The sequence below is a fragment of the Chlamydotis macqueenii genome, chromosome 3, assembly GCF_036417535.1.
Source record: "Chlamydotis macqueenii isolate bChlMac1 chromosome 3, bChlMac1.mat, whole genome shotgun sequence".
Classification (NCBI taxonomy): Eukaryota; Metazoa; Chordata; class Aves; order Otidiformes; family Otididae; genus Chlamydotis; species Chlamydotis macqueenii.
In genome coordinates, this window is record NC_141558.1 from 84,826,505 (window position 1) to 84,839,940 (window position 13,436).

The window sequence follows — 13,436 nt, forward strand, 5'->3', positions numbered from 1 at the left end:
AGTAAATTATCCTCCTGCATGGGAACTGGAAATTGAGAGTGACTTAAAAAAAGAAGATTTAACTGACAAATCTATTTCTGTCCAAACTAAATGAAAACCAAGAAATTACTGTAAAAAGTTTGCCATGCTGAAGGAAGACGCCAGAGGCTGCAGAGACTGTGTGTTTTGTCATGCAATGGCATAGCAGGGGTCACATGTTTCCTTCTCAGACTTCTGCTAATTTCTTGTCAAACTATAAGACAACCACAATGAGAAACCATTGGGGTTGCATCCCTGTAATGGGGGATTTCTGCACCCAACGCCCATCCTAACATACTTAGGAATCCTAATATGGGACATTAAGCAATTTTTTTTTTTTTTTAATGTGGACTTCAGTTTGCCTTGCCCGTGTTTCATACCATCTCCAAAGCTTTGCATATGAGCTGTACCCAATTAAATGTACCCCATTCTGTACCCAATTAAATGTACCCATTTTAATTAAATGAGAAACAGCAGAAAAAGATCTTTATATATGCATGCCTTGTTTTTCCTACCAGGACTTCTTTGAGTGTAGATTGTACATGAAAGGAAAACTGCAGTCTGTATTGCAAATAAAGAATATTTCCTAAGGAACATTGGACAGAGTTTGTCTCTAGGGCTAAATGAAGGGTCAATAAAAAAAAAAAGGTAACAAGCCCAGATGAAGAAGAGAAACATGATTTTAATTTTCCCCTTTTCCTTTGATGTGGAAGGAAATAAGAATATACAAAGGCTTTTATAAGAATTAGAATAAACTAGGGATAAAGAGCTACCTGAGGAGTAGCTGTTATGGCTCACAGCTGCGGGGAATTTGAATGCAGTTGATGAGAACAGGCCTTCAATTCTTTTTGCTGAAAGTAATATGGTCTGTTGATAGACATTTAGGTTTCATACCAGAGGCAATATCTCTGAGAACTGCTCCTTAGTACCTGTACAGCTTCCGTATGTGTTCAAAACGAGTAAGAGACAGAATAACTGGTAACTCCTCTATTGTGCTGATAAAGCAAAATACAGGATTGCTGTGAGGAACCAGATAAATAAATTAACTGGATGGCTAAAAGTAGCAAAGGGGCTCAGTTTAGCTGACTCATGAGTTTGTAGATGAAATCTGATGGAGACTGGCACACAGCATTAAAATAGGAGGCAAAGGTAAATGTTGGGGGGCATTAAATGAACAACAACAAAAAAAAATGAATGGAACTGCAAAAGTCCTGGAGGAATAAAACAAACCAAGCAATTTCTAATTAGTGCGGCTGAAAATGCTGTTCTGCATTTCCTGTGTCCCTGTCATTGGGAAATCACCACCCTCCACAGATATGGCTGCACTGGAGAGCTCTAGGAAAGAGGTTAAATGGACATGTTATAGATGCAACATAACCCCATGCCTGGGGGGAAGAGACTATTTCTTCCCCTGGGCAAGAGCCACCAGGTAACTGCTCAGCTGCTTCAGGTCTTCTCTTACCCTCCGCCTGCAGCTTCTCACGAGTTGGCTCAGGCAACTCAGGGTTAATGTCTTGCTGCTGAAGAAATGCAACATCACATGCATCTGAAGTAAATACAGATGCACCTGCAGGTATCAAGTGGTATTACTTGTCTGCCTGTTTACCAAATGTCTACACCTGAATTTTCTAAATGGCCCATTTGTCTTCAGTTTGTTTTCATTTGCTTACCAGTAACTGTATGTTTAAATTTTGTGCATATTCAAGAAACACGCAGGTTGTTAGGTAGGTTTTTTGTCCCAACAAATCAGGCAGATAAAGCCTGTGCTTTCCAGTCACTGAAGGTAGAAAAATGCAAGTGCAGCTATTTTCACAGTTAAAATCCCACTAGTCAGCAAAATCTGGCTATTATTAAAGTTATAATGTACCACTCAACAGTTCTGGCTAGAGCTAGATAATTTTTTCTGTTTGTCCAGAAGTTTTACCCACTGATACGTTTCAGTCCATGTTGACAAAACCTATTTGTGTGATTATTCAGATTTCATAATACCACTTTAGGAAAGATATCAAATGAAGCATTCAAAATATTTTTTCTAGTGTTTCTGAGATATAATGCTTTTATTTGGGAATGATGTGTTTTGTGTAGGTATTTGCCTAAAGTAGCACGATTTTTAATGAGTGAATAAATCAAACATGCCTATTGGATTCATGCTACATGAGTGAATTAATCCATTTATTACAATCAGCATCCAGGAATTAAAAATTGAACCATAAGCTTCATAATAGATACAAATTGCCGGCTCTCTTGCCAGCTAACCTACCCCGCACGCACCGGAGCCCCGCTCCGGGGAAAGCAGGGCATCACACGGATACCGTCAAGCCAAGCCTTCAATTTAATGCTGCGCAACACAGGGTTAAATACCCGTACACCCACTACACACGCGAACGCACCCGCCCCCTTGCACCCATAGACCCATCCATGCCCGCCACGCACCTACCCCTACATTCATGGACTTATCCATGCCTACCACGTACGTGGACGCACCTAACCCCTGCACTGATGGATTCATCCGCGTCCAGTGCGTGAGTCGCCATGGACCGCCCCTCCAGCGTATGTGCATCCCTTCTAACGTTACCCCACACAAATGAAACTGACCTTGGCATTGAAGGCGAACATTGTTCTAGAGTAAAATTTTCCAGCTTCTGCAGCACAAGAAATTCAGGCTAATTGCTAAGTGCAGTTTTAAGACAGATTTCTTTTACTCTGTTCTCTATGTGTGCATGAAGTCTTTTCAGTCCAAGCTTCAAGCAGTATGATGCCAGATCAAAGTCCAGAGAAGCTGTAATGAAGTACTGCCACCTGTACCCTTTGGGTGGAAACTCGTATTTTGTTAACTAGATTAATAAATAATACTCAGATTTGCACCATGTGTCAACAGAGCAGGCTGACTTTTGTCTAAAAAGGCTGAACTCAGGTTAAAGCCTTTTCAGCAGCCAGGATATGAATAATATCTCTCTTCCATGTGGACTCTCTGTTAGCCCACAAAAGGTGGACTCACGATGCATTATTTCCTTTGCATAAGTCTTGTAAAGCTAATGAAGTCCCTCTCCTTTGCTTTCATGAAACTTACTCTATATTCTTGAAATGTGTGAGTAGTAAATACTTCTGAGGTTTCTGCACTTCAGATTTTATCTAAAGTGATGAAAATGTCCCAAATGTATTGTGGGGAAGTGCCAGACAGGCAGGTGCTCAGAAGTACATAAAATGTGTTCGCTAAGTTTTACTTTCTCACAAATGAATCTCAAAAGCTTGACTAATTTTGCACATATCTTAAAACTGAATGGTTTATAATGATTTCTTCGTTTCACCAAAGCTAGCAAAAGTGAGGTGGAATCTTATACGCTTACACCTGGTTTCCTCTTGACTTAAGATCTCTTGATACATTTCCTAGGAACTAGAATGTAAGCACATCCTAGGATGTGAGTGCTCTAGGGTCACTAAGGCTATTAGGCACACATACTGTCCAGCACCCAGGGGTCCGTATCTTTGGCAGAGAATCTACAAATATACACATATATTACGGTTCTCCTGGATCAAAACCACTGTGAAAAATGAAAATCCTTACGTACACACATACGTCAGCACATACATTTTTTCCATTAGTGCTCAAAATGCCCTTTGCAGGTGGTGCCTATATATTGCAAGACAGTGACTCGAGGAAGGGAATGTGCACCGTGCGTTTCCAGAGCTCACCTAAGCGGCATTTGCTAGTAGTTTAACTATGTCAAAGAGAATCAAGGTGCTGATATTTTTGTCTGACTCTGAAATTTATCTGATAAGATTTGAGGTTACTATTGTCCTTTAAGTATTACAGATGCTAAACCTTCATAGAAGTGTCCAAGGCTGGTTTTTTTTTGGTTTTTTTTTTTGGCCTAAGTAGCCTGAAATGTGAAAAGGTGACTAATTGCAGGGGTTAATTGTGCTGGAACATTAGCATATGGATTTGTTCTTTTAGGATGTATGGAAAGTACCGCTTTTAATGGAAGAAATTAGATGCCTTAGCAAACTGGGAGACATGAAAGGATGAAAACATCTATCTGCATGTAAAGCAATGCATGTTCCACTATGCTCATAGCCTGGTGATGCAAGGATGCTCGGGTTATAAGTTAATTACACCTGACCTAGCTCTGCACCTGACTAGCTGCATTGATAATCTGGGCTTTTGATAAATGCATTGCTTCGGTCTTGGGAACAGTGAAGGAATTAGGTAAGTTATGTGCTCGTTTTGACCAGGGTAGAGCTAATTTTCTTCATACTAGTTAGTATGGGGCTATGTTTTGGATTTGTACTGAAAACAACGTTGATAATACAGGGATATTTTAGTTACTGCTGAGCAGTGCTTTGACAGAGTCAAAGCCTTTTCTGCCTCTCACACCAGCCCACCAGCAAGTAGGCTGGGGGTGCAGAAGAAGTTGGGAGGGGACACAGTAGGGACAGCTGACCCCAACTGATCAAAGGGATATTCCATACTATATGATATGGTCAGCATATAAAGCTGGGAGAGGAAAAAGGAAGGGAGGGACACTTGAAGTTGCAGCATTTGTCTTTACAAGTAACTGTTAGGCGTGGTGGAGCCCTGCTTTCCTGGAAATGGCTTAGAAAAAGAAATAACATTACTAGTGTCGGGGAAAGATCAGGAAAGCATTAAGAAAAATAAATAAAAGCTTCCCACAAAATGCACACAAATAGACACAAGTTTTACTGATGGAAGACTGAAAGGGACCAATATCTTCCCGTGTGAGACAGCCCTGCCTAATAAAATACTGAGTTATTTCCTTGGGGATCTGTTGCATAGATTAAATCAGCCTTCACAGAGTGAGTTCTCTTGAAAATTGGGTTTTATGGATTATCCTTACCTCTGTTCTGGATCCAGTTACAACCAGTTCTTTAAAGACTGCAATGATAACAGAAATGTTCTTACCTTTAAGACCATCCTATGAGTCAGTTTCATTTGGAGGCATACACCTCTTTAGCCTAGCTGTTCCTGAATACTGCCAAACTAGGACTGCTTTCAGGGCTGGGGAGCACAGAGCAGGTAGGACGGACCCCCAACTATTTCAAAAGGTGAAAACAAGAGAATAGCACTCAAATGAAGCAAATCACATAAATTAACCTCACAAAGGTACAGGAATAGTAAAATTTTTTTTTGCAACATTGCTATGGCTTCAGTATTCAAGAAAAAGGTGTACAGAGGGTCACAAATTTGTTACACTTCACCCAGAGTTCCTTTTTTTTCTCTGTTACAATGGAAAAAATATCAGTCAAATTCATATGGATGGAGCTTAGTAAAGACAGCCACAAATACCTGGAGAAATGTGTGCTTGTAACTGTTCCTCCTCTACAATTTGTAAAATGTAAGGTGACTGGAGAAAACAATCACTTCACATATTAGAGCTATTAATTCTTTTCAGTAAAACTACCTCCTAAAAAGGCACAGCCAAAGTCTAAGTTGCACTGTACATATGCACACCTGGTGATGGACAACTTTACACACAAGGAGTGCAGAAGCCTAGGCAAACACAAAAGACAAAAGTTAAACGAAAGTAGTGTTAGTTATCCCGGGTTTGAGCTGATAAGCACATAGATACCATAACTGACTTTAAATACCTGAACACCTCACAAAGCTAGCCGTGGCTTAACACCCAGCCCATCTTTCAATGTATGTAGTACTGAGGGCAGATTCAGATGCAGAGGCATTTACTTTCCTTACCACTATTGTCGTTGCTTGCTGAGTTAGGCATAAACTATCTGCATGGATCAGGGAGAACATGAGACTTACCTTTCCCACACAGGTTTTGGCAAAGCAAGGGATTAAGGAGTAACTTTTGTCCTGACATGATCCCAGGAAACTTCACCCATCACTGCAGTCCTTCAAACTTTTCAGCTGGTGGAGTAAATTTCCTAGTCACTGGAAACAGAGGTAAGGGACGGTTAAGAAAAATGAAAAGGCCAGCTCTCAGAAAAGAAAATCCAATTCCTCCACAGCACCTACAAAGCTGAAGAAAAGTGTATTAACTCATTCATACAGTCCCTGGAAGTTGGGTCCCAGGGCACTTGGAGACAGTAAAATCATAGTCGATACCTATCCGCCTCTCCTTTTTTTTTGTCTTTCTTTTTTTTTTCCCAGCCTGTATGCTGCAGCTATAGCTTATTTGTCTGACAGTTACCTTGTACTTGGTGCTGTGGTATGCAAAGGTTATTGGAATTTATATGCAAAGCTCAAAGAATATAGAATTAAAAAATGCCTCAGAGACATTCCTGAAATGAGATGCCAAATCTCAGAAGTTGTATCTTTATGAGGAAAATTTGAATACAAAACACCAAGGTTTATGACTCTTGCACATATTAATTCATACCAATCCATGTTATAAGAAGACTAAAGGGGTTATTTTTCATCTTGGACTGAGACAGGAACTCTGCCAGATTTACTGACTTGCTGTGAGAAATCTACTTTATCGGCTGATAGACATCTTTAAAATGTAAATCAGAATGGTGAGCTTATCACAAGGCTACTATTAGTAGCTCATAAAATGTTTGGTGTTGCAGGTCACAACAGATTTTGGTAACAAGGTGAGCAAACTGATCAGCAAAAACAGACCCTAAACTTGACACTTCATTTTAAGTCTTATATGAAAGTTACTAGAAATGAAATCAAAACAATTTATATTATACATCCATCCCCTTGGCAACTAGCAATTACTGTGACTTCCTGGGAGAGTCTAGATTTTAGAAAATACTATTAAGATTCTGCAAACTCACTAATTCTCACCTCATTTGTGGCCTAGGTGCTTTGTCTGTCTGCAGAGAAAAAGCGAAACCAGCTACCCTATGGAAATCCCAGATGGTCTCCTTAAGGAGCCCTGCCCACCTCTGTTCTCTCAATGTCCGATGTTCCTTTGGGTTCATACCCTATTTGTTGTGTCATGAACTGGTCACTTAGGCATTACACTGTAAAGAAACCTAAGGCTCAGAGGCTTGAAATACTGATGCAACGGATCACAAAGGCTAGAAATTTCCTCTGCAAACAAACAACATTTACATTAATACTTTCAGTATTAATACATTCAATAACTGGAATGACAGCAGCCATGGTATTTCCATCCTAGTACGGCTGTGACTGGTTTGTCCTCCTGCTGGTAAAAGCACATATTGCACTCTCTGTGTCTTTTTCATGCACACATGCAAGCACACACAGGCAGATGATGAGCTTTCAAGCCCATCCACAGATGGTTTCCCCATTAGGGTTTACTTTGCCGTTTAGATCTCCTGCTTCACAGCCTCCTCTCAGCGTTGCAGTCCCTATTTTCTGTAATTAACTTCTGTTCCTCCCCCCGTTTTTTTCTGTTTTACAAACGCTTTTCACTCTGATGCTTAGAGTCAACTGTCTCCCCAAAGCACTGTGATATTTAACAGCATCCGGGAAAAATGTGGTTAGAGAATTGGGACACTTAAAGGAGACACTGCTCTCGTAAGTGTGCATTCACATTTTTGAATAGATATTCAGAGGGTGGGAATGTAGATGAGGGAGAAGCTATGAAAGGGCTTATTACTAATTAACTGTATCTATTTCTTCCCCTTTTAAACTGCTTTTTGTTTATCATTTCAGCTGCTAGAGTAATATACTAAATTAAAGCTGCAGAACACAATTATAATTAAGATTCAAAAAGCCAATTGCCTGTTAGTAAACTACCAATTGATAATAATGTAAGTGGTATTTATACCCCTCTGCTAAGTTTGCCCAGATTTCCATCAGTGACATACTTGCTAATCTCTAAACATTTTATTCAGTAGCCTTTTATTTACTATTGAAGGTAAGATTACTCTTCTCAAGCCATCCTTTCATCTTGTTTGCAGAGTTCAGCAAACACAGATGCTTCAGTCCTTTCCTCTCCTATGAAACAGTAATAATGGCATATAATTACTAACGTCACACCATGCAGAAAACCTTGCCATAAAGAGCATACTATACATAGTTCAGCACTCATCTTGCATTTCTGCAGCCTCTTCTTTCTGAGTCATCTTGAATATTCTACAGAGAAGAAAACAAACCACCTTACCCAGGAGAGGAATCAGCCACATTTGGGCAGAGCCCCAAACATAGGGCTCTAGTTTTTGATCCTTTGTCGTAGTTCAGCCCTGATCGGGACCAGACTACGCAGTCTCTCTCTCACTCCCCCCACCCTAAGAGAGAATAGGGAGAGATAATATAAGGGAAAACGGCTCGAGGTTTGAGATAAGGACAGGGAGAAATCCTTAAAGTTACCGTTTCGGGCAAAACAGACTCGACTTGGGGAAAACTATTCATTTATTACTACAAACAGCAGGATAATGAGACAGAGAACAAGATAACCTCCCTCCACCCCTCCCTCTTCCCAAACTTAACATTATCTCTACTACCATCCCCCCCCAAGCGGCATAGGGGGGAAGAGGGAATGGGGGTCGCGGTCAGTTCATCACGCGTTGTTTTATGCCACTACTTCATGGTCGGGGGAAGAAGTCCTCACATTCCTCCCCTCCTCTGTTGTGGGGTCCCACCCATACACCACAGTCCTTGAAACTGCTCCAGCGTGGGTCATCTCTTCCACAGAGTTCAGTCTCTCCAGAATGGCTGCCCCAGCGGGCCATCCACGGGCCACAGCCGCCTTCAGGCATCCACCTCCCCCGGTGTGGGGTCCTTCATGGGCTCCAAGTGGATCTCTGCTCCTCCGTGGACCTCCATGGGCTGCAGGGGGACAACCTGCTCCACCATGTTCGTCACCACAGGCTGCAGGGGAATCTTGGCCAGGAGCCGCATCACTCCTCCCCCTCCTTCTTCACTGACCTTGGCGTCTGCAGCCATTCCTCTCACAAGAAAAGTTCTTCACAACAGGCTGGCAGACGCCTCTCAGAATCTCTTCACATCATCCATTTCATCTCCTCTCCACTTCTTGCAGCCAGGCCAGGCCGAGTCGGGCCCAGTCGGCCGCCTGGCAAGAGGCCAGAGGGTGAGGCCTGCAAGGCCCATGAGGCCTGTACCTCCCCCTCTGCGCCTCTGCCCCCACTCAGCTTCTTCACATCTTTTCTTCTTTTTTTTTTTTTTTTTGTTTTCCCCTTCTTAAATACGTTATCGCAGAGGCGTTATCACGGAACATTCTGCTACCAATCGGCTCAGCCTTGGCCAGCAGCAGATCTGCCCTAGGCCTGGCCAAATCCACTGAACAAAGGGGAGCGACTTCTAGCAGTTTCCTACAGAAGCTACCACCTTAGGCCCCCCCTCACTAACAAAACCACAACATCCTTTCACAAGGAGGTGGAGCAAGACCTGTATAAAGAGTTAAAAAATTTACTGAATTAATAGATTTTATTTTGTGTTTGGTGTGTTTTACTGGGGGATTAATAACTAACCTTTATAATTTCTTTCAATTATAGTAAGACATCTGAGTAATTGTCATTTCAGCTGTGTGATGATGTGTAAATGATTGCGATGTGACTTTTTTGTGAAATATGTTTCTTGTGTCATGTGTTTACTAAAGTTTGAGTGGCCTTGTAGTACTAATTATTGGTGTCATTATGAGACACTGCATATTACCCCATCATGTGTACAGCACTAGGAGACCCAGCTTAGGCACAGGTGACTGTCTGCCATCCACTGCTTAGGCGCTGGAAGAGCAATTGATGAAGCACGGGAGTGTCTCCTCTCTTATTGTGCCCTGATTGCTCTTGAAACTTGGGTGCCAAAAATTCCTAAGCATATGAGCACCTGAATGATTGAGAAGAGATAAGGCATATATCAAGTACCGAGGACAGTGATGCAAAGTTATGTGGTGAGGTAATGTAGGTTAAATTGAGGCGAAATGGCCATGTTGAAAATTATAGTCTGAGTTGTGCCTGTAGCTACTGCCACAAGTGATGGGCTTGGAGACTAGAGCACACCATCTTGGCAAAAAGCCTGGGAGATCACTTGCAAAAATAGAGCTCTTAGTCAACCTGCTTCTTTCCTCAGTGGGAGAATGAGGATTAAATATTAATGATCTGCCTATTCCTCAGCCCTCCTTGATTGCAGAGTCTGGGCAAGGGAGAGACAGAAAGAAAACAAGTTTACCTGAGTCCTGCATGTGTGGGAAGAATGTCAGCAAACCTGTGTAAGATATACCCAAACCTGAAGCAGCAACTGCAACTTTTCCCAGGCACCATTGGCCCTCTGAGTCAGCCTGTAAATACATTTTATTTATTTTATTTATTTTACTTTTTATTTATTTTATTTATTTATATAGTCACATATGTTACAGCTCAAGCTGGAAAAGCATGTGAGAGCTGAAAAGAAAGGGAGATAATGGTACAAAGACAAATGGTCAGGATGCAAGAGAGCGCCCTAGATGCAGGACAGAACCCCAATGTCACTACAACAAAGAATTGCAGCGTGAGAGCATGAGAGACTCAGAAAGGTTCCCAGGAGCCTCAGGTAGCACAAGTTTCCCCTGCATCTCTTCTCTTTGGAGCTAGACAATGTCATCCTTCCCTTAGGCTGGCTGAGCGCAGGGTGAATTTAGGTGATGATTATGCAAGTGATTTCTGCTTCCTTTGCTGTCCATCATGAATTTTATTATGGGTGGGCAAGTGAACTGATTCGCCCCAGGACTGGTCAGATAATTACATGGTCATTACTAAGCACATTACTGAAGGGTAAATATGCAGTTATTTTTATCCATAAAATCAGCTCTTTCAACCCTAAGACTAATTCCACATTATTATGCAGCAGTATGTAATTACTATAAGACAGCTTCTACCCTCAAAGAAGCAGGTACTATTCCAAATGAAATCTTTCAGAGTTTTAAGTAAGCCATGCAATCTGATGGTAGGATTTGTCCTCCACCAGCTAATAAAAATTATAATTATTATTTATTATAATTTTATTTATTATAATTTTTGTAATACAAATTATAAAAATCTAACTAGAAAATAGGTAATCACAAGACCCTATTGCCAGGCATAAGCACTAACAATTCCTATCCCATTCAGATTTGGAATCAAAACCACTTTTGCTTTTTCTTTTTCTTTTTTTTTTCTTTTTTTCAGAAAGAAATGCATTATGTAAAGAAACATGTTGCTATAATATTTAATCTTTCCATCCCAGAGTGCTGGTTGCTTAGGTGTGACTCCTGACAGGAGACACTGCTCAGTCTCTCTGGAGGTAGATATTAGGTAAAACATGAGAGGAAAAGTAGCTATGTTATAACTGCTGATGTTCCTTGTAACTCTTTTAATTTCTTGCAGGTACTGTTGTGTGATTTACCATGGAAAAATTGCTCTGCAGCATCCTGGTGTTTGGAATGGCTGTCATGGTCAACGCTTGTCCCAAATATTGTGTCTGTCAGAACCTGTCTGAGTCTCTGGGGACTTTGTGTCCCTCCAAGGGTCTCCTATTTGTACCACTAGACATAGATCGAAGGACTGTTGAACTCCGACTTGGGGGCAACTTCATTATTAATATCAGCAGACAAGATTTTGCTAATATGTCTGGACTTGTTGACCTTACTTTGTCCAGAAACACCATCAGTTACATACAGCCCTACTCTTTCACTGACTTGGAGAGTCTTCGGTCTTTACATCTGGACAGCAACAGGCTGCCTGACATTGGAGAGGATATTTTGAGAGGCTTAATTAACCTTCAGCATTTGATTTTAAACAACAACCAGCTAAGCAGCATCTCTGATGAAGCCTTTGAGGATTTTTTGCTGACATTGGAAGACTTAGACCTTTCCTACAATAACCTCCGAAGTATTCCCTGGGAATCTATAAGGAAGATGATAAACTTGCACCAGCTCAGTTTGGATCATAACCTGATAGATTATATTACAGAGGGAACGTTTGCAGATCTTCAGAAATTGGCCAGATTGGATCTAACATCCAACAGACTTCAGAAGCTCCCCCCTGACCCTATATTTGCCAGATCTCAAGTAATTCCATTAGCAGTTACCCCATTTTCTCCACCTTTGTCTCTCAGCTTTGGGGGCAACCCACTGCATTGCAATTGTGAGCTGCTGTGGTTAAGGCGACTTGACAGAGATGACGATATGGAAACTTGTGCTTCTCCTCCAGGTTTAAAGGGAAGGTACTTCTGGTATGTACGAGAGGAAGAATTTGTTTGTGAGCCTCCTCTTATTACACAACATACTCACAAGTTGCTGGTTTTAGAAGGGCAAACTGCCACACTGAAATGCAAAGCCATTGGGGATCCCACTCCCATCATTCATTGGGTGGCCCCTGATGACCGTCTCATCGGGAACTCTTCAAGGACAGCTGTCTATGATAATGGCACCTTAGATATACTCATCACCACCTCCAAGGATTATGGGACTTTCACATGCATAGCAGCCAATGCTGCTGGGGAATCAACCGCAACGATTGAGCTCTCAATTGTTCAGCTCCCCCATCTCAGCAACGGCACAGGCCGAGCAGCCCCACCAAAATCCAGGCTTTCGGACATTACCAGCTCCAGCAAGTCTAATCGTGGAGAATCAAAAAGCCCACCAGAAAGGTCTGTCCTGGTGTCAGATGTGACCACTACCTCAGCCTTGGTCAAGTGGACGGTGAGCAAGTCGGCCCCTCGGGTAAAAATGTATCAGCTGCAGTATAATTGCTCAGATGATGAAGTCCTGATCTACAGGTAAATGCAATTGCTGTTTTGTCTCTGATGATGACAGGAGGAGAAAAGCACAATATGAAATCTTTTACTCTTAGGTCACTGATTTGACTTTGAACTGAGGTAGCATTGCCACTGCCGCTGGTAGCATTAGCAGCGTCTGATAAATTTGTATTGTGTCTGTTGGTTTATCTGTTGGTCTGTTCGTCACTTTTCTAAGTCATACATTACAAATCTTTATAGTAGTCATTCTCTAACAACAGTTATTTTCAGCAAAATTCCCAATTTAGGAAACAATAGTACCGCAGCTGGTAGCCTCCTTACTAGGCTTAACAAAAAGAGAAAAACTTGACAGGCTAGAAGTAAGAAGTTTCCTTTTCCACCTCCTGTAGGTGGGATTGAAACATACTAGTGAGAAAGGAAGATACGTGGGAGTAAGTTTGTGCTGTCTACCCATAACACAGGCTCTAATTATTCTGTGATTCAAGGTTCAGGGTTGTTAGCAAAAGATTTTTCACCTATATGAAAAAGCTTATTTCTTACTTCACTAACATCTGTTTTACACAACTGTAATGGCTGACAACTTTGGAGTATTTAATGTTTTATATCATGCTAAATGCAAGAAGACATAGAGATAATTTCAAAAGCAAGCCCTGAATGTTCATTACGCTCCTCCAGTTCTCCAACTCCTCCGACTTTTAATCATGTAAAGCAAGAGTCACTCTTGCAGTGAACCTAACTGTGAAAAAGAAAGAAGCAATGAATGTTAGGGATTAAAAATGGGCAGGAAACTGCT

At 41.5% G+C, this 13,436-nt stretch overlaps 1 protein-coding gene across 1 annotated transcript in view; it reads left to right on the top strand.

Moving 5' to 3' along the window:
• The window catches only part of LRFN2 (leucine rich repeat and fibronectin type III domain containing 2), a 161,004-nt gene that overhangs the window by 105,811 nt on the left and 41,757 nt on the right, over positions 1-13,436 (top strand). The window contains exon 2 of the mRNA XM_086745081.1: positions 11,272-12,664. Coding sequence (XP_086601207.1) covers positions 11,292-12,664 — 1,373 coding nt within the window. The 5' untranslated portion in view covers positions 11,272-11,291. The remainder of the gene's footprint in view (positions 1-11,271; positions 12,665-13,436) is intronic.